Source organism: Oncorhynchus clarkii, chromosome 13 (assembly GCF_045791955.1).
Source record: "Oncorhynchus clarkii lewisi isolate Uvic-CL-2024 chromosome 13, UVic_Ocla_1.0, whole genome shotgun sequence".
Classification (NCBI taxonomy): Eukaryota; Metazoa; Chordata; class Actinopteri; order Salmoniformes; family Salmonidae; genus Oncorhynchus; species Oncorhynchus clarkii.
In genome coordinates, this window is record NC_092159.1 from 109,249 (window position 1) to 130,000 (window position 20,752).

Genomic DNA, 20,752 nt, shown 5'->3' on the forward strand with positions numbered 1-20,752 from the left:
GCTCTCATGAGAACCGCCACAGGAAAAGGAGGCCCAGAGTTACCTCTGCTGCAGTGGATAACTTAATTAGTTACCAGCCTCAGAAATTACAGCCCAAATAAATGCCTCACAGAGTTCAAGTAACAGACAAATCTCAACATCAACTGTTCGGAGGAGACTGAGTGAACCCTAACCCTAACTCGTAACTGTTGGAAATATGTCCTTTGGTCTGGAGTCCAAATTGGAAAATGTTTGTCTTTGTGAGACACTGTGTGGGAGAACTAATAATCTCCGCATGTGTGGTTCCCACCGTGAAGCATGGAGGAGGAGGTGTGATGGTGTGGGGATGCTTTGCTAGTGACACTGTCTGTGATTTATTTAGAATTCAATGCACACTTAACCAGCATGGCTACCACAGCATTCTGCAGCGATACGCCATCCCATCTGGTTTGGGCTTAGTGGGACTATCATTTGTTTTTCAACAGGACAATCCCCAACACACCTCCAGGCTGTGTAAAGGCTAATTTACAAAGGAGAGTGATGGAGTGCTGCATCAAATGACCTGGCCTCCACAATCCCACTACCTCAACAAAATTTAGATGATTTGGGATGAGTCGGACAGCAGAGTAAAAGGAAAAGCAGCCAACAAGTGCTCAACATATGTTGAAAGGTATTCCAGGTGAAGTTGGTTGAGAGAATGCCAAGAGTGTGCAAAGCTGTCATCAAGGCAAAAGGGTGGCTACTTTGAAGAATCTCAAATATAAAATATATTTTGATTTGTTTAACACTTTTTTTTGGTTACTACATGATTCCATGTAGTAATTTGATAGTTTTGTTGTCTTCACTATTATCCCACAATGTAGAAAATAGTACAAAATAATATAGGAAAAACCCTTGAATGAGTAGATGTGTCCAAACGTTTGACCAGTAGTGTATATCTTACCTATCATATGAACATCATTTTCTGACTCAAATAAGATTCTCTAATTTGAAAATATTTAAAATCGACATTTGGTGATATAAACTTTTTTTTTTTTTAAAGTTGCATGTTTAAATTGTAATTGCTTCTGTCATGAAAATGCCTTTAGTTTTCCATGTGGACCAACACGTGAATTGTGAAAGGACTGTTCCATAGTGTTGTGTTTCTAGGGACTGATATTTGGTTCTTGTAGATTCCGTTTCATTTTCTTCCATTTTGTTTATAGTGTTCTAAACTATGACGTTGTTAATGTTCGTATCTTTGTCCTCTGAAAACAGACAGGTTAAAAGATGTGCATCTTCATTATGAACCCATGGTTCCTCTTTAGTGCATTTAACTACATGTCACAAGTAAAAACCCTGGGTGGTGAGCTGATACAAGTCCCTGTCTGGAAGGGTAAAACCACCCTCAGACTCAGGAAGGTTAAAACCACCCTCAGACTCAGGAAAGTTGAAACCACCCTCAGACTCAGGAAGGTTAAAACCACCCTCAGACTCAGGAAGGTTAAAACCACCCTCAGACTCAGGAAGGTTAAAACCACCCTCAGACTCAGGAAGGTTAAAACCACCCTCAGACTCAGGAAGGTTAAAACCACCCTCAGACTCAGGAAGGTTAAAACCACCCTCAGACTCAGGAAGGTCTGAAACCACCCTCAGACTCTGGAAGGTCTGAAACGTTCCTTTTTATTCTATACATTCTATTTGCCCATATAAAGTCATAACAGACGGAGTATACTTATTTAAAGGATTTCTACAGTGGGGTAATTGATGTTACCCAGAATGATGTATGGTAACTTTATAGGGTGGTCAGTACTCCCACAGTGTTGCATTGTCCAACCCCTCAGCGTTGGCCTTCAGAACCCCAGCGTGATCTCCTTTAAGGTACCGTCCCCCCGGCGCTCGCACCGCCATCTTGTTGTAGTCACACAGCTCAAACAGGAAGTAGGTGGGCGTGTCCCCGCTGCACACCACTGCGGACTCCTCCCCAACGCACCAGAACTTCCCCTGTGAATCTAGAGAGGAGGGAGAACAGAGATTTATTGTAGATTATATCAAAACATGAGGAACACCTTCCTAATATTGAGTTGCATCCCCTTTTTGCTCTCAGAACAGCCTCAGTTTGGAGCGGAAGATCGTTCCCCCTGTGAGCGCGGAGTGGTTTTTAGCCCGAGCAGTAGGAGGGGACATGGAGCGATGCAGCGGCAGATCGTTCCCCCTGTGAGCGCGGAGTGGTTTTTAGCCCGAGCAGTAGGAGGGGACATGGAGCGATGCAGCGGCAGATCGTTCCCCCTGTGAGCGCGGAGTGGTTTTTAGCCCGAGCAGTAGGAGGGGACATGGAGCGATGCAGCGGCAGATCGTTCCCCCTGTGAGCGCGGAGTGGTTTTTAGCCCGAGCAGTAGGAGGGGACATGGAGCGATGCAGCGGCAGATCGCTCCCCCTGTGAGCGCGGAGTGGTTTTTAGCCCGAGCAGTAGGAGGGGACATGGAGCGATGCAGCGGCAGATCGTTCCCCCTGTGAGCGCGGAGTGGTTTTTAGCCCGAGCAGTAGGAGGGGACATGGAGCGATGCAGCGGCAGATCGTTCCCCCTGTGAGCGCGGAGTGGTTTTTAGCCCGAGCAGTAGGAGGGGACATGGAGCGATGGAGCGGTTTATGAGCAATGAAGTCACATGATCTGCCTCGGCACTGGAATTATAGGGTTACTACACCCCAAAATAAAATATTTATCAAAAACAAATCCCTTGAAAGTGACTGATGTGATTTATGTTGTGGACTTAGAATATCAAATTAAGTTTGTTTTTTTTTCCTTTACAAAAAAGTGTGATTTTGAGAACGAAAACTAGAAAAAGGGAAAACGGAAACCTGGAAGAACAAAGAAGAAAACGGAATTTGGGAGACTCCATCGGGCCCTGTGTAGGTGTGTCTGTGTACCTCGGAGGCTGTAGGCTCCGTCTTTAAACTCCAGCTGGAAGACGTCGTAGGAGGAGCGGTTAGAATCCAGCATTCCCGTGCCAACCTTACGACAGCCAATGAAACCGTGTTCTCCACGGAGGACTATGATTGGCCGATTGATCAGCTTCATCAGGAACTGCTCCGCCTCCCCTGGAGACAAAACAAGGAAACGGATCAAACACGGATTGATTAGCTGATCGTTTGATAAGTTAATGAATAGGTTTCTGCCTTGATCAGTTAGTTGATTGATTGTTTAATTGACAGATATTTCAATAATAAGGAAAACTGACGCAACTCTGCCAACGATAAGATTCACTGGCCGCTGCGGCCATAGTTTCAGCACGTATCGTCACGGTTACGGTAACGGTATCCACGGTGACAGACTAACCTGCGTTGTCGACGGTAGCAGCTAGCTGTCCGTTCCTCTTGGCGGCAACGTATTTCCCATTAGAGGCTTTGAGAGAAACCTTCCCCTCGCACCACTCCAGATCAAAATGACTGTTAGATGACCTACACACACGCACGCACACACGCACACGCACACAAACACCACACACACACGCACACACACACACGCAAGCACACACACACAGACGCACACACACACACGCACACACACAGACACACACACAGACGCACACACACACACACACACGCACACACACAGACGCGCACACACACACACACACACACACACCACACACACACACACACACACACACGCACGCACGCACGCACGCACACACACACGCACACACGCACACACACAAACACGCACGCACGCAAACACAGTTAAAATAACATATTTCATTAAAAGGTTCTGAGTCGCAAGTAGAGTGTGTGTGTGAGTGTGTGTGTGTGTGTGTGTAGTGTAGTGTGTATAGTGTGTGTAGTGGATTACTTGCTGTGTGCAGTGTCTATAGTGTAGTGTTTATAGTGTGTATAGTGTATAGTGTGTATAATGTGTAGTGTGTATAGTGTGTGTAGTGTATAGTGTGTATAGTGTGTATAATGTGTAGTGTGTATGGTGTATAGTGTGTATAGTGTGTAGTGTGTAAAGTGTGTATAGTGTGTATAGTGTGTAGTGTGTATAGTGTGTGTAGTGTGTATAGTGTGTAGTATGTATAGTGTGTAGTGTGTATAGTGTGTGTAGTGTATATAGTGTGTATAGTGTGTATAGTGTGTATAGTGTGTATAGTGTGTGTAGTGTGTATAATGTGTGTAGTGTGTATAGTGTGTAGTGTGTATAGTGTGTATAGTGTGTATAGTGTGTATAGTGTGTGTAGTGTATAGTGTGTGTAGTGTATAGTGTGTATAATGTGAATAGTGTGTATAGTGTGTATAGTGTGTATAGTGTGTAGTGTATTGTGTGTAGTGTAGTGTAAATAGTGTGTATAGTGTGTGTAGTGTGTATAGTGTATGTAGTGTGTAGTGTATAGTGTGTATAGTGTGTATAGTGTGTAGTGTGTATAGTGTGTATAGTGTGTAGTGTTTAGTGTGTATAGTGTGTATAGTGTGTAGTGTGTATAGTGTGTATAGTGTATAGTGTGTATAGTGTATAGTGTATAGTGTGTATAGTGTGTGTAGTGTATAGTGTGTAGTGTCTATAGTGTGTAGTGTGTATAGTGTGTATAGTGTAGAGTGTGTAGTGTGGATAGTGTATAGTGTGTATAGTGTATAGTGTGTATAGTGTATAGTGTGTATATTGTGTATAGTGTGTGTAGTGTGTATAGTGTGTATAGTGTGTATAGTGTGTGTAGTGTATAGTGTATAGTGTGTATAGTGTGTTTAGCGTATAGTGTGTATAGTGTATAGTGTGTGTAGTGTATAGTGTGTATAGTGTGTAGTGTGTATAGTGTGTATAGTGTGTAGTGTATAGTGTGTGTAGTGTATAGTGCGTATAGTGTGTATAGTGTATATAGTGTGTATAGGGTGTATAGTGTGTGTAGTGTATAGTGTGTATAGTGTGTGTAGTGTATAGTGTGTGTAGTGTATAGTGTGTATATTGTGTATAGTGTGTGTAGTGTGTATAGTGTGTATAGTGTGTATAGTGTGTGTAGTGTATAGTGTACAGTGTGTATAGTGTGTATAGTGTGTATAGTGTGTTTAGCGTATAGTGTGTATAGTGTGTATAGTGTATAGTGTGTGTAGTGTATAGTGTGTATAATGTGAATAGTGTGTGTAGTGTATAGTGTGTATAGTGTGTAGTGTGTATAGTGTGTATAGTGTGTAGTGTATAGTGTGTGTAGTGTATAGTGTGTATAGTGTGTATAGTGTGTATAGTGTGTATAGGGTGTATAGTGTGTGTAGTGTATAGTGTGTATAGTGTGTGTAGTGTATAGTGTGTGTAGTGTATAGTGTGTATAATGTGAATAGTGTGTATAGTGTGTATAGTGTGTATAGTGTGTATAGTGTGTGTAGTGTGTGTATAGTGTGTATAGTGTGTAGTGTGTGTAGTGTGTATAGTGTGTATAGTGTGTAGTGTGTATAGTGTATAGTGTGTATAGTGTGAATAGTGTGTATAGTGTGTATAGTGTGTATAGTGTGTATAGTGTGTAGTGTATAGAGTGTATAATGTGAATAGTGTGTATAGTGTGTATAGTGTGTATAGTGTGTATAGTGTGTAGTGTGTATAGTGTGTATAGTGTGTAGTGTGTATAGTGTGTATTATGTGTATAGCGTGTATAGTGTGTAGTGTGTATAGTGTGTATAGTGTGTAGTGTTTATAGTGTGTATAGTGTGTAGTGTGTATAGTGTGTATAGTGTGTATAGTGTGTATAGTGTGTGTAGTGTGTATAGTGTGTGTAGTGTGTATAGTGTGTAGTGTGTATAGTGTGTGTAGTGTGTATAGTGTGTAGTGTATAGTGTGTAGTGTGTATAGTGTGTATAGTGTGTATAGTGTGTAGTGTGTATAGTGTGTAGTGTGTATAGTGTGTAGTGTGTGTAGTGTGTGTGGTGTATAGTGTGTATAGTGTGTGTAGTGTATAGTGTGTAGTGTGTATAGTGTGTATAGTGTGTAGTGTGTATAGTGTATAGTGTGTATAGTGTGTGTAGTGTATAGTGTGTAGTGTGTATAGTGTGTATAGTGTGTAGTGTGTATAGTGTATAGTGTGTATAGTGTGTGTAGTGTATAGTGTGTAGTGTGTATAGTGTATAGTGTGCAGTCTGTGTAGTGTGTATAGTGTGTAGTGTGTGTAGTGTGTGTGGTGTATAGTGTGTATAGTGTGTGTAGTGTATAGTGTGTAGTGTGTGTAGTGTATAGTGTGCAGTCTGTGTAGTGTGTATAGTGTGTAGTGTGTATAGTGTGTAGTGTGTATAGTGTATAGTGTGTATAGTGTGTGTAGTGTGTATAGTGTGCAGTCTGTGTAGTGTGTATAGTGTATAGTGCATAGTGTGTATAGTGTGTAGTGTGTGTAGTGTGTGTGGTGTATAGTGTGTATAGTGTGTGTAGTGTATAGTGTGTATAGTGTGTATAGTGTGTAGTGTGTGTAGTGTGTGTGGTGTATAGTGTGTATAGTGTGTGTAGTGTATAGTGTGTATAGTGTGTATAGTGTGTAGTGTGTATAGTGTGTAGTGTGTATAGTGTGTGTAGTGTATAGTGTGTAGTGTGTATAGTGTATAGTGCATAGTGTGTAGTGTGTATAGTGTGTAGTGTGTATAGTGTGTAGTGTGTGTAGTGTGTGTGGTGTATAGTGTGTATAGTGTGTGTAGTGTATAGTGTGTAGTGTGTATAGTGTATAGTGTGTGTAGTGTATAGTGTGTAGTGTGTATAGTGTATAGTGTGTATAGTGTGTATAGTGTGTAGTGTGTGTAGTGTGTGTGGTGTATAGTGTGTATAGTGTGTGTAGTGTATAGTGTGTATAGTGTGTATAGTGTGTAGTGTGTATAGTGTGTAGTGTGTATAGTGTGTGTAGTGTATAGTGTGTGCAGTCTGTGTAGTGTATAGTGCATAGTGTGTATAGTGTGTAGTGTATTACTTAGTAGAGGCGGTACACTGCAGTCCTCCGGTGGAGGTGAGGGTCCAGTACTTCCCTGCAGCAGTGCGGAACGCACACTTCCTGTTTCCTGTCTCACGACTCATCTCCACCTGGAACACTTCCTGGTCACCCTCCTCGTCCTGATTGGCCGAAAGGTCCATGCCTGGGTTCAGGGGTAGGAGTCACAGATATCATACAGGGTTAATTGTGAACAATGTGTTGTGAAACTAGGAATTATTTAGGATTGAGTTTCAATCAACATGCCGTCTATACTAGTTGATCCCTCACTAATACCTCACATATATTATATACAGTACCAGTCTAGTAGATCACTCACTATTACCCAACTTATATTATATATACAGAACCAGTCTAGTAGATCACTCACTATTACCCATCATATATTATATACAGTACCAGTCTAGTAGATCACTAATACCCAACATATATTATATTCAGTACCAGTCTAGTAGATAACTCACTATTACCCAACTTATATTATATATACAGAACCAGTCTAGTAGATCACTCACTATTACCCATCATATATTATATACAGTACCAGTCTATACTAGTAGATCACTCACTATTACCCAACATATATTATATACAGTACCAGTCTAGTAGATCACTAATACCTAACATATATTATATATACAGTACCAGTCTAGTAGATCACTAATACCCAACATATATTATATTCAGTTCCAGTCTAGTAGATCACTAATACCTCACATATATTATATACAGTACCAGTCTAGTAGATCACTAATACCTAACATATATTATATATACAGTACCAGTCTATACTAGTTGATCACTCACTATTACCCAACATATATTATATACAGTACCAGTCTATACTAGTAGATCACTCACTATTACCCAACATATATTATATACAGTACCAGTCAATACTAGTAGATCACTCACTATTACCCAACATATATTATATACAGTACCAGTCTATACTAGTAGATCACTCACTATTACCCAACATATATTATATATACAGTACCAGTCTAGTAGATCACTAATACCCAACATATATTAGATATACAGTACCAGTCTAGTAGATCACTAATACCCAACATATATTATATATACAGTACCAGTCTATACTAGTAGATCACTCACTAATGCCCAACATATATTATATATACAGTACCAGTCTATACTAGTAGATGACTAATACCCAACATATATTATATATACAGTACCAGTCTAGTAGATCACTCACTATTACCCACCATATATTATATACAGTACCAGTCTATACTAGTAGATCACTAATACCCAACATATATTATATATACAGTACCAGTCTAGTAGATCACTACTCCCCAACATATATTAGACATACAGTACCAGTCTAGTAGATCACTAATACCCAACATATATTAGATATACAGTACCAGTCTATACTAGTAGATCACTAATACCCAACATATATTAGATATACAGTACCAGTCTATACTAGTAGATCACTAATACCCAACATATATTATATATACAGTACCAGTCTAGTAGATCACTACTCCCCAACATATATTATATACAGTACCAGTCTAGTAGATCACTAAAACCCAACATATATTATATATACAGTACCAGTCTATACTAGTAGATCACCCACTAATACCCAACATATATTATATATACAGTACCAGTCTATACTAGTAGATCACTAATACCCAACATATATTAGATATACAGTACCAGTCTAGTAGATCACTAATACCCAACATATATTATATATACAGTACCAGTCTAGTAGATCACTAATACCCAACATATATTAGATATACAGTACCAGTCTATACTAGTAGATCACTAATACCCAACATATATTAGATATACAGTACCAGTCTATACTAGTAGATCACTAATACCCAACATATATTAGATATACAGTACCAGTCTAGTAGATCACTAATCCCCAACATATATTATATACAGTACCAGTCTAGTAGATCACTAATCCCCAACATATATTAGATATACAGTACCAGTCTATACTAGTAGATCACTAATACCCAACATATATTAGATATACAGTACCAGTCTATACTAGTAGATCACTCACTAATACCCAACATATATTATATATACAGTACCAGTCTATACTAGTAGATCACTAATACCCAACATATATTAGATATACAGTACCAGTCTAGTAGATCACTATTACCAAACATATATTATATATACAGTAGCAGTCTATACTAGTAGATCACCCACTAATACCCCACATATATTATATACAGTACCAGTCTAGTAGATCACTCACTATTACCCAACATATATTATATACAGTACCAGTCAATACTAGTTGATCCCTCACTAATACCCCACATACATTATATACAGTACCAGTCTAGTAGATCACTCACTATTACCCAACATATATTATATACAGTACCAGTCTAGTAGATCACTAATACCCAACATATATTATATATACAGTACCAGTCTAGTAGATCACTAATACCCAACATATATTATATACAGTACCAGTCTAGTAGATCACTCACTATTACGCAACATATATTATATATACAGTACCAGTCTAGTAGATCACTAATACCCAACATATATTAGATATAGAGTACCAGTCTAGTAGATCACTAATACCCAACATATATTATATATACAGTACCAGTCTAGTAGATCACTAATACCCAACATATATTATATACAGTACCAGTCTAGTAGATCACTAATACCCAACATATATTAGATATACAGTACCAGTCTATACTAGTAGATCACTAATACCCAACATATATTATATATACAGTACCAGTCTAGTAGATCACTCAGTAATACCCAACATATATTATATATACAGTACCAGTCTAGTAGATCACTCAGTAATACCCAACATATATTATATATACAGTACCAGTCTAGTAGATCACTCAGTAATACCCAACATATATTATATACAGTACCAGTCTAGTAGATCACTAATACCCAACATATATTAGATATAGAGTACCAGTCTAGTAGATCACTAATACCCAACATATATTAGATATACAGTACCAGTCTAGTAGATCACTAATACCCAACATATATTATATATACAGTACCAGTCTAGTAGATCACTCAGTAATACCCAACATATATTATATACAGTACCAGTCTAGTAGATCACTAATACCCAACATATATTAGATATAGAGTACCAGTCTAGTAGATCACTAATACCCAACATATATTAGATATACAGTACCAGTCTAGTAGATCACTAATACCCAACATATATTATATATACAGTACCAGTCTAGTAGATCACTCAGTAATACCCAACGTATATTAGATATACAGTACCAGTCTATACTAGTAGATCACTAATACCCAACATATATTATATATACAGTACCAGTCTAGTAGATCACTAATACCCAACATATATTAGATATACAGTACCAGTCTAGTAGATCACTAATACCCAACATATATTATATATACAGTACCAGTCTAGTAGATCACTCACTAATACCCAACATATACAGTGGGGCAAAAAAGTATTTAGTCAGCTACCAATTGTTTAAGTTTTCCCACTTAAAAAGATGAGAGAGGCCTGTAATTTTCATCATAGGTACACTTCAACTATGACAGACAAAATGAGAAAAAAAATCCAGAAAATCACATTGTAGGATTTTTTATGTATTTATTTGCAAATTATGGTGGAAAATAAGTATTTGGTCACCTACAAACAAGCAAGATTTCTGGCTCTCACAGACCTGTAACTTCTTCTTTAAGAGGCTCCTCTGTCCTCCACTCGTTACCTGTATTAATGGCACCTGTTTGAACTTGTTATCAGTATAAAAGACACCTGTCCACAACCTCAAACAGTCACACTCCAAACTCCACTATGGCCAAGACCAAAGAGCTGTCAAATTACACCAGAAACAAAATTGTAGACCTGCACCAGGCTGGGAAGACTGAATCTGCAATGGGTAAGCGGCTTGGTTTGAAGAAATCAACTGTGGGAGCAATTATTAGGAAATGGAAGACATACAAGACCACTGATAATCTCTCTCGATCTGGGGCTCCACGCAAGATCTCACCCGTGGGGTCAAAATGATCACAAGAACGGTGGGCAAAAATCCCAGTACCACACGGGGGGACCTAGTGAATGACCTGCAGAGAGCTGGGACAAAAGTAACAAAGCCTACCATCAGTAACACACTATGCCGCCATGGACTCAAATCTGCTTAAGCCAGTACATGTCCAGGCCCGTCTGAAGTTTGCTAGAGAGCATTTGGATGATCCAGAAGAAGATTGGGAGAATGTCATATGGTCAGATGAAACCCAAATAGAACTTTTTGGTAAAAACTCAACTCGTCGTGTTTGGAGAACAAAGAATGCTGAGTTGCACCCAAAGAACACCATACCTACTGTGAAGCATGGGGGTGGAAACATCATGCTTTGGGGCTGTTTTTCTGCAAAGGGACCAGGACGACTGATCCGTGTAAAGGGAAGAATGAATGGGGCCATGTATCGTGAGATTTTGAGTGAAAACCTCCTTCCATCAGCAAGGGCATTGAAGATGAAAAGTGGCTGGGTCTTTCAGCAAGACAATGATCCCAAACACCCCGCTCGGGCAACGAAAGAGTGGCTTCGTAAGATGCATTTCAAGGTCCTGGAGTGGCCTAGCCAGTCTCCAGATCTCAAACCCATAGAAAATCTTTGGAGGGAGCTGAAAGTCTGTGTTGCCCAGCAACAGCCCCAAAACATCACTGCTCTAGAGGAGATCTGCATGGAGGAATGGGCCAAAATACCAGCAACAGTGTGTGAAAACCTTGTGAAGACTTACAGAAAACGTTAGACCTCAGTCATTGCCAACAAAGGGTATATAACAAAGTATTGAGATCAACTTTTGTTATTGACCAAATACTTATTTTCCACCATCATTTGCAAATAAATTCATTAAAAATCCTACAATGTGATTTTCTGGATTTTTCTTTCTTATTTTGTCTGTCATAGTTGAAGTGTACCTATGATTAAAATTACAGGTCTCTCTCATCTTTTTAAATGGGAGAACTTGCACAATTGGTGGATGACTAAATACTTTTTTGAGAGAAACCTTCCCCTCACACGAGTAAGAAGCGAGGGCCAACTAGAGCATACAGGTTGCTGCAGTGGGTAGTATATGGGGCTTTGGTGAAAAAACGGATGGCACTGTGATAAACTGCATCCAATTTGCTGAGTAGAGTGTTGGAGGCTATTTTGTAAATGACATCGCCGAAGTCAAGGATAGGTAGGATAGTCAGTTTTACGAGGGTATGTTTGGCAGCATGAGTGAAGAAGGCTTTGTTGCGAAATAGGAAGCCTGTTTCTAGATTTCATTTTGGATTGGAGGTGCTTAATGTGAGTCTGGTAGGAGAGTTTACAGTCTAGCCAGACACCTAGGTACTTATAGATGTCCACATATTCTAGGTCAGAACCGTCCAGAGTAGTGATGCTAGTCGGCCGGGCAGGTGCGGGCAGCGATCGTTTGAAGAGCATGTATTTAGTTTTACTAGCATTTAAAAGCAGTTGGAGGCCATGGAAGGAGTGTTGTATGGCATTGAAGCTCGTCTGGAGGTTAGTAAACACAGTATCCAAAGAGGGGCCAGAAATATACAGAATGGTGTCATTTGCGTAGAGGTGGATCAGAGAATCACCAGCAGCAAGAGCGACATCATCTCTCCCTTTTCAACTTCCTCCATCTCTCTTTGTCTACAGAGCTCTTTTCTCCTCTCCTCCCTCGTTTAGTTTTCTCAAAGTAATTGCTGACTTATGCTGTTCTAACCCCTCCCCCCTCACACACACACACACACACACACACAGTTTCTAAACTGGGACCGACCACAAAGGTCGGATAGAATTTCTGCGGAAAAATTTGTTCAGTGGACAGAGAAAAGGGCAGAGACAAACAGAGAAAAGGGGAAAGAGGGAGGAAGAGAAAGGGGGGGCAAGGGAGAGCAGATGGAAAACACATGATGCAGGGCAGAGGAGGGGAGGAAAGAGGAGGAGGGGAAGAGGAGGAGGAGGAAAAAGGAGGAGGGGAAGGGGAGGAGGAGGAGGAGGAAAGAGGAGCTGGGGAAGAGGAGGAGGAGGAGGAGGAGGAGGAATAAGAAGGAGGGGAAGGGGAGGAGGAGGAGGGAAGAGGAGGGGGAAGGAGTAAAGAGGAGCTGGGGAAGGGGAGGAGGAAGAGGAAAGAGGAGGAGGGGAAGAGGAGGAGGAGGAGGAGGAAAGAGGAGCTGGGGAAGAGGAGGAGGGGAAGAGGAGGAGGAAAGAGGAGCTGGGGAAGAAGAGGAGGAGGAGGAGGAAAGAGGAGCTGGGGAAGAGGAGGAGGAGGAATAGGGAGGAGCTGGGGAAGAGAAGGAGGAGGAAAGAGGAGCTGGGGAAGAGGAAGAGGAGGAGGAGGAGGAGCTGGGGAAGAGGAAGAGGAGGAGGAGGAGGAGGAGGAGGAGGAGGAGGAGGAAAGAGGAGGAGGAGGAGGAGGAGGAGGAGGAGGAGGAGGAGGAGGAAGACGAGCTGGGGAAGAGGAGGAGGAAGAGGAAAGAGGAGGAGGGGAAGAGGAGGAGGAGGAGGAGGAAAGAGGAGCTGGGGAAGAGGAGGAGGAAAGAGGAGCTGGGGAAGGGGAGGAGGAGGAGGAGGAAAGAGGATCTGGGGAATAGGAGAAGGAGGAGGAAGGAGGAGCTGGGGAAGAGAAGGAGGAGGAGGAAAGAGGAGCTGGGGAAGAGAAGAGGAGGAGGAAGAGGAGCTGGGGAAGTGGAAGTGGAAGTGGAGGAGGAGGAGGAAAGAGGAGAAGGGGAAGAGGAGGAGGAGGAGGAGGAGGAAAGAGGAGCTGGGGAAGAAGAGGAGGAGGAGGAGGAGGAGGAAAGAGGAGCTGGGAAGGGGAGGAGGAAGAAGAACGAGGAGGAGGGAAGAGGAGGAGGAGGAGGAAAGAGGAGCTGGGGAAGAGGAGAAGGAAGAGGAAAGAGGAGCTGGGGAAGATAAGGAGGAGGAGGAAATAGGAGGAGGAGGTAGAGGAGGAGGAAAGAGGAGCTGGGGAAGGGGAGGAGGAGGAGGAGGAAAGAGGAGCTGGGGAAGGGGAGGAGGAGGAGGAAGGAGGAGATGGGGAAGAAAAGGAGGAGGAGGAAAGAGGAGCTGGGGAAGAGGAGGAGGAGGAGGAAAGAGGAGGAGGGGAAGAGAAGGAGGAGGAAAGAGGAGGGGGGGAAGAGAAGGAGGAGGAAAGAGGAGGAGGGGAAGAGAAGGAGCAGGAGGAAAGAGGAGCTGGGGAAGAGGAGGAGGAGGAGGAAAGAGGAGGAGAGAAGAGGAGAAGAGGAGGAGGGGAGGAAGAGGGGATGAAAGAGGTGGAGGGGAGGAAGAGGGGATGAAAGAGGTGGAGGGAAGGAAGAGGAGGAGGGGAGGACCAAGAGGAGGGGAAAGAGGAGGTGGGGAAAGGGAGGAGGGGAAGGGGAGCATGACAAGAGGAGGAAGGGAAGACAGGGAGAAGGAGAGGAAGGGAGGAAGGAAGAGGAGGTGGAGAAGGGGAGGAGGAGAAGAGGAGGAGGAGGGGAAGGGGAGGAGGGAGAGGGAGAAGGAGAGGAAGGGATAAGGAAGAGGAGGCAGAGAAGAGGAGGAGGAGGATGACAAGAGGAGGAGGGGAAGAGAGGGAGAAGGAGAGGAAGGGATAAGGAAGAGGAGGCGGAGAAGAGGAAGAGGAGGAGGGGAAGGGGATGATGACAAGAGGTGGAGGGGAAGAGAGGGAGAAGGAGAGGAAGGGATAAGAAAGAGGAGGTGGAGAAGAGGAGGAGGAGAAGGGGATGATGACAAGAGGGGGAGGGGAAGAGAAGGAGAAGGAAAGAGGAGGAGGGGAAGAGAAGGAGCAGTGGTGGAAAGAGGAGGAGGAGGGGAAGGGGATGATGACAAGAGGAGGGAGGAAGAAGTCTTCAATCTGTAAAAGAAGATGAGAGAGGAGACTCTAATCTGACCCTGTCTGAGGAGACAAATCTGACCCTGTCTGAGCCCCCATAAGGTCACACCCCAGACACCGCTAGAGGTTGGTAGCTGTGTCATTTAGGTGCTCATAGAAGTTGAAATAAGGTCACACCCCAGACACCGCTAGAGGTTGGTAGCTATGTCATTTAGGTGCTCATAGAAGTTGAAATAAGGTCACAGGACACAGTCTCCATCAGACTAGAAACACTACTGGAAATTCCGGTATTGTGTAAAAATCGTTTGTTTGGATGTTCTTGTTCCTTTAAAAGTTATGAGCTGTTTGAAGAGATGAGGTCAACTCTGTTTAGGTCAACCATTATAGATATCACCTCATTCTATTTCTGCATGTCCTACTTTGCCTGGTGGATGTTCTAGAAAGGTTCTACAGGTCTCTAGTTCTAGGTTGTTGTTGTTCTTCCCTGATAAGTTTCTAGTAAGGTTAAACTAGTAAGGTTGTGTTGATCCTATCATCCCTAGTAAGGTTCCACTAAGGTTGTCTTGGTCCTATCTTTCCTGGTAAGGTTCTAGTAAGGTTCCACTAAGGTTGTCTTGGTCCTATCTTTCCTGGTAAGGTTCTAGTAAGGTTCCACTAAGGTTGTCTTGGTCCTATCTTCCCTGGTAAGGTTCTAGTAAGGTTCCACTAAAGTTGTGTTGGTCCTATCTTACCTGGTAAGGTCCTAGTAAGGGTGTGCTGCTCCTATCATCCCTGGTATGGTTCTAGTAAGGTTCCACTAAGGTTGTGTTGGTCCTACCTTGCCTGGTGGAGACGTTCTTCTCGTTGCCGGCGGTGAGAACCACCTGAGGGTGACTCTGCTCCAGAGAGAACATCTCATCCATCCTTCAAGGTTCCACTAAGGTTGTGTTGGTCCTATCTTGCCTGGTAAGGTTCTAGTAAGGTTCCACTAAGGTTGTGTTGGTCCTAGCATCCCTAGTATGGTTCTACTAAGGTTCCACTAAGGTTGTGTTGGTCCTATCTTTCCTGGTAAGGTTCTAGTAAGGTTCAGTTGGTCCTATCTTCCCTGGTATGGTTCTAGTAAGGTTCCACAAGGTTGTGTTGGTCCTATCTTGCCTGGTAAGGTTCTAGTAAGGTTCCACTAAGGTTGTGATGGTCCTATATTCCCTGGGAAGGTTCTAGTAAGGTTCCACTAAGTTTGTGTGTGTCCTATCTTGCCTGGTAAGGTTCTAGTAAGGTTCCACTAAGGTTGCAATGTCCTATTTTCTCTGGTATGGTTCTAGTAAGGTTCCACTAAGGTTGTGCTGGTCCTATCTTGTCTGGCAAGGTTCTAGTAAGGTTCCACTAAGGTTGTGTTGGTCCTATCTTGCCTGGAAAGGTTCTAGTAAGGTTGTGTTGCTCCTATTTTCCCTGGTATGGTTCTAGTAAGGTTCCACTAAGGTTGTGTTGGTCCTATCTTGCCTCGTATGGTTCTAGTAAGGTTACAATAAGGTTGTGTTGGGCCTATCCTCCCTGGTAAGGTTCTAGTAAGGTTCCACTAAGGTTCTGTTGGTCCTATCTTGCCTGGCAAGGTTCTAGTAAGGTTAAACTAGTAAGGTTGTGTTGGTCCTATCATCCTTAGTAAGGTTCTAGTAAGGTTCCACTAAAGTTGTGTAGCTCCTGTCTTCCCTGGTATGGTTCTGGTAAGGTTCCACTAAGGTTGTGTACATCCTATCTTTCCTGTTAAGGTTCTAGTAAGGTTGTGTTGGTCCTATCTTCCCTTGTATTGTTCTAGTAAGGTTCCACTAAAGTTATGTTGGTCCTATCTTGCCTGGTAATGTTCTAGTAAGGTTCCACCAAGGTTGTGTTGGTCCTATCTTGCCTGGTAAGGTTCTAGAAAGGTTCCACTAAGGTTGTGTTGTCCTATTTTCTCTGGTATGGTTCTAGTAAGGTTCCACTAAGGTTGTGCTGGTTCTATCTTGCCTGGTAAGGTTCTAGTAAGGTTCCACTAAGGTTGTGTTGGTCCTATCTTGCCTGGTAAGGTTCTAGTAAGGTTGTGTTGCTCCTATTTTCCCTGGTATGGTTCTAGTAAGGTTCCACTAAGGTTGTGTTGGTCCTATCTTGCCTCGTATGGTTCTAGTAAGGTTACAATACGGTTGTGTTGGTCCTATCCTCCCTGGTAAGGTTCTAGTAAGGTTCCACTAAGGTTCTGTTGGTCCTATCTTGCCTGGTAAGGTTCTAGTAAGGTTAAACTAGTAAGGTTGTGTTGGTCCTATCATCCTTAGTAAGGTTCTAGTAAGGTTCCACTAAAGTTGTGTAGCTCCTGTCTTCCCTGGTATGGTTCTGGTAAGGTTCCACTAAGGTTGTGTACGTCCCATCTTTCCTGTTAAGGTTCTAGTAAGGTTGCGTTGGTCCTATCTTCCCTGGTATGGTTCTAGTAAGGTTCCACTAAGGTTGTGTTCATCCTATCTTGCCTGGTAAGGTTCTAGTAAGGTTCCACTAAGGTTGTGTTGGTCCTATCTTCCCTGGTAAGGCTCTAGTAAGGTTCCACTAAGTTTGTGTTGGTCCTATCTTGCCTGGTAACGTTCTAGTAAGGTTCCACTAAGGTTGTGTTGGTCCTACCTTGCCTGGTGGAGACGTTCTTCTCGTTGCCGGCGGTGAGAACCACCTGAGGGTGACTCTGCTCCAGAGAGAACATCTCATCCTTCCCCACACGGCTGTTCTTCCCGCTCTTCATGGTCCCGCTCGGGCCCGACGGCGCCAGGTAGCGCCCGGAACAATCCCTGAACGCCACCTTGCCGGAGCGGAACTCCAGCGTGTATCCGGTGGTCTTGTCCGGCGTGGCCTCCAGGCTGCCGTCGTTCTTCAGGAAGCGGTTATCAGACGTCTGCAGGTGGTAGCGTTGATCCAGGAACACCAGGGTGACCAGAGAGTCGACACCCCACGGGAAGTCACGGTCTATAGAGACCTCAGAGTGGTCGGGGTTAGAGGTCAGGTGGGCATAACGCTTCCTGGCCAGGCTGAACAGGTTCACCTGGGGGGGAGGGGTTAGAGGTCAGGTGGGCATAACGCTTCCTGGCCAGGCTGAACAGGTTCACCTGGGGGGGAGGGGTTAGAGGTCAGGTGGGCATAACGCTTCCTGGCCAGGCTGAACAGGTTCACCTGGGGGGGGAGGGGTTAGAGGTCAGGTGGCCATAACGCTTCCTGGCCAGGCTGAACAGGTTCACCTGGGGGGGAGGGGTTAGAGGTCAGGTGGCCATAACGCTTCCTGGCCAGGCTGAACAGGTTCACCTGGGGGGGGAGGGGTTAGAGGTCAGGTGGGCATAACGCTTCCTGGCCAGGCTGAACAGGTTCACCTGGGAGGGGCTTGGAGGCAGGGTGATGTATGTGTGTGTGTGTGTGTGTGTGTGTGTGTGTGTGTGTGTGTGTGTGTGTGTGTGTGCATTAGTTACCTGGGGATGCATGGCCAGGTGGACACACCACTTCTCTGCTGCTGATACTGTCTGGAACACACACACACATCCTGTTTATACACACACATCCTGTTTAAACACACACACATCCTGTTAATACACACACATCCTGTTAATACACACATCCTGTTTACACACATCCTGTTAATACACACATCCTGTTAATACACACATCCTGTTAATACACACATCCTGTTTATACACACACATCCTGTTAATACACACACATCCTGTTAATACACACACATCCTGTTAATACACACATCCTGTTAATACACACATCCTGTTAATACACACACACATCCTGTTAATACACACACATCCTGTTAATACACACATCCTGTTTATACACATCCTGTTAATATACACATCCTGTTAATACACACACACATCCTGTTAACGTCCTGTTAATACACACATTCTGTTAATACACACATCCTGTTAATACACACATCCTGTTAATACACACACATCCTGTTTATACACACATCCTGTTAATACACACATCCTGTTAATACACACATCATGTTAATACACACACACAACCTGTTTATACACACATCCTGTTAATACACACATCCTGTTAATACACACATCCTGTTAATACACACATCCTGTTAATACACACATCATGTTAATACACACACACATCCTGTCAATACACACATCCTCCACACACATCCACCCCCAACACACAGCAAACAAAACTTTGTCTTTATTTAGACAGGGAGTCAATGCTGAGGCCAAGGAGTCAATGCTGAGACCAAGGAGTAAATGCTGAGACCAAGGAGGCAATGCTGATACCAAGGAGTCAATGCTGAGACCAGAGAGTCAATGCTGAGACCAAGGAGTCAATGCTGAGACCAGAGAGTCAATGCTGAGACCAAGGAGTCAATGCTGAGACCAAGGAGTCAATGCTGAGACCAGGGAGTCAATGCTGAGACCAAGGAGTCAATGCTGAGACCAATGAGTCAATGCTGAGACCAGGGAGTCAATGCTGAGACCAAGGAGTCAATGCTGAGGCCTGGGAGTCAATGCTGAGACCAGGGAATCAATGCTGAGACCAGGGAGTCAATGCTGAGACCAGGGAGTCAATGCTGAAACCAGGGAGTCTTTATTTAGACATAGAGTCAATGCTGAGACCAAGGTGTCTTTATTTAGACAGGGAGTCAATGCTGAGACCAAGGTGTCTTTATTTAGACAGGGAGTCAATGCTGAGACCAAGGTGTCTTTATTTAGACAGGGAGTCAATGCTGAGACCAAGGTGTCTTTATTTAGACAGGGAGTCAATGCTGAGACCAAGGTGTCTTTATTTAGACAGGGAGTCAATGCCGAGACCAAGGTGTCTTTATTTAGACAGGGAGTCAATGCTGAAACCAAGGTGTCTTTATTTAGACAGGGAGTCAATGCTGAGACCAAGGTGTCTTTATTTAGACAGGGAGTCAATGCTGAGACCAAGGTGTCTTTATTTAGACAGGGAGTCAATGCCGAGACCAAGGTGTCTTTATTTAGACAGGGAGTCAATGCTGAGACCAAGGTCTCTTTATTTAGACAGGGAGTCAATGCTGAGACCAAGGTTTCTTTATTTAGACAGGGAGACAATGCCGAGACAATGCTGTGTAGTTCCAGTGGTTAGTTAGCTACACTGCTACATGGTAAAACAGTGGTGTGTAGTTCCGGTAGTTAGCTGCACCGCTACATGGTAAAACAGTAGTGTAGTTCCAGTAGTTAGCTGCACCGCTACATGGTGAAACAGTAGAGTGTAGTTCCAGTAGTTAGCTACACCGCTACATGGTAAAACAGTAGTGTAGTTCTAGTAGTTAGCTACACCGCTACATGGTAAAACAGTAGAGTGTAGTTCCAGTAGTTAGCTACACTGCTACATGGTAAAACAGTAGTGTAGTTCCAGTAGTTAGCTACACTGCTACATGGTAAAACAGTAGTGTAGTTCCGGTAGTTAGCTACACCACTACATGGTAAAACAGTAGTGTAGTTCCATTAGTTAGCTACACCGCTACATGGTAAAACAGTAGTGTGTAGTTCCAGTAGTTAGCTACACCGCTACATAGTAAAACAGTAGTGTGTAGTTCCAGTAGTTAGCTACACCGCTACATAGTAAAACAGTAGTGTGTAGTTCCAGTAGTTAGCTACACCACTACATGGTAAAACAGTAGTGTGTAGTTCCAGTAGTTAGTTAGCTACACCACTACATGGTAAAACAGTAGAGTGTAGTTCCAGTAGTTAGCTGCACCGCTACATGGTAAAACAGTAGTGTGTAGTTCCAGTAGTTAGCTGCACCGCTACATGGTAAAACAGTAGAGTGTAGTTCCAGTAGTTAGCTACAACGCTACATGGTAAAACAGTAGTGTAGTTCCAGTAGTTAGCTACACTGCTACATGGTAAAACAGTAGTGTAGTTCCTGGTAGTTAGCTACACCACTACATGGTAAAACAGTAGTGTAGTTCCAGTAGTTAGCTACA

The 20,752-nt window shown here is 43.2% G+C and overlaps 1 protein-coding gene across 1 annotated transcript in view; it reads right to left on the reverse strand.

Moving 5' to 3' along the window:
- Positions 1-813: 813 nt before the first annotated feature.
- The window catches only part of LOC139423702 (fascin-like), a 21,900-nt gene continuing 1,961 nt past the window's right edge, over positions 814-20,752 (reverse strand). The window contains exons 2-7 of the mRNA XM_071175312.1: positions 18,252-18,302; positions 17,422-17,833; positions 6,885-7,047; positions 3,296-3,417; positions 2,887-3,057; positions 814-1,970 (exon numbers count right to left, since the gene is read on the reverse strand). Of these exons, the coding sequence (XP_071031413.1) occupies positions 1,765-1,970; positions 2,887-3,057; positions 3,296-3,417; positions 6,885-7,047; positions 17,422-17,833; positions 18,252-18,302 (1,125 nt within the window). The 3' untranslated portion in view covers positions 814-1,764. The remainder of the gene's footprint in view (positions 1,971-2,886; positions 3,058-3,295; positions 3,418-6,884; positions 7,048-17,421; positions 17,834-18,251; positions 18,303-20,752) is intronic.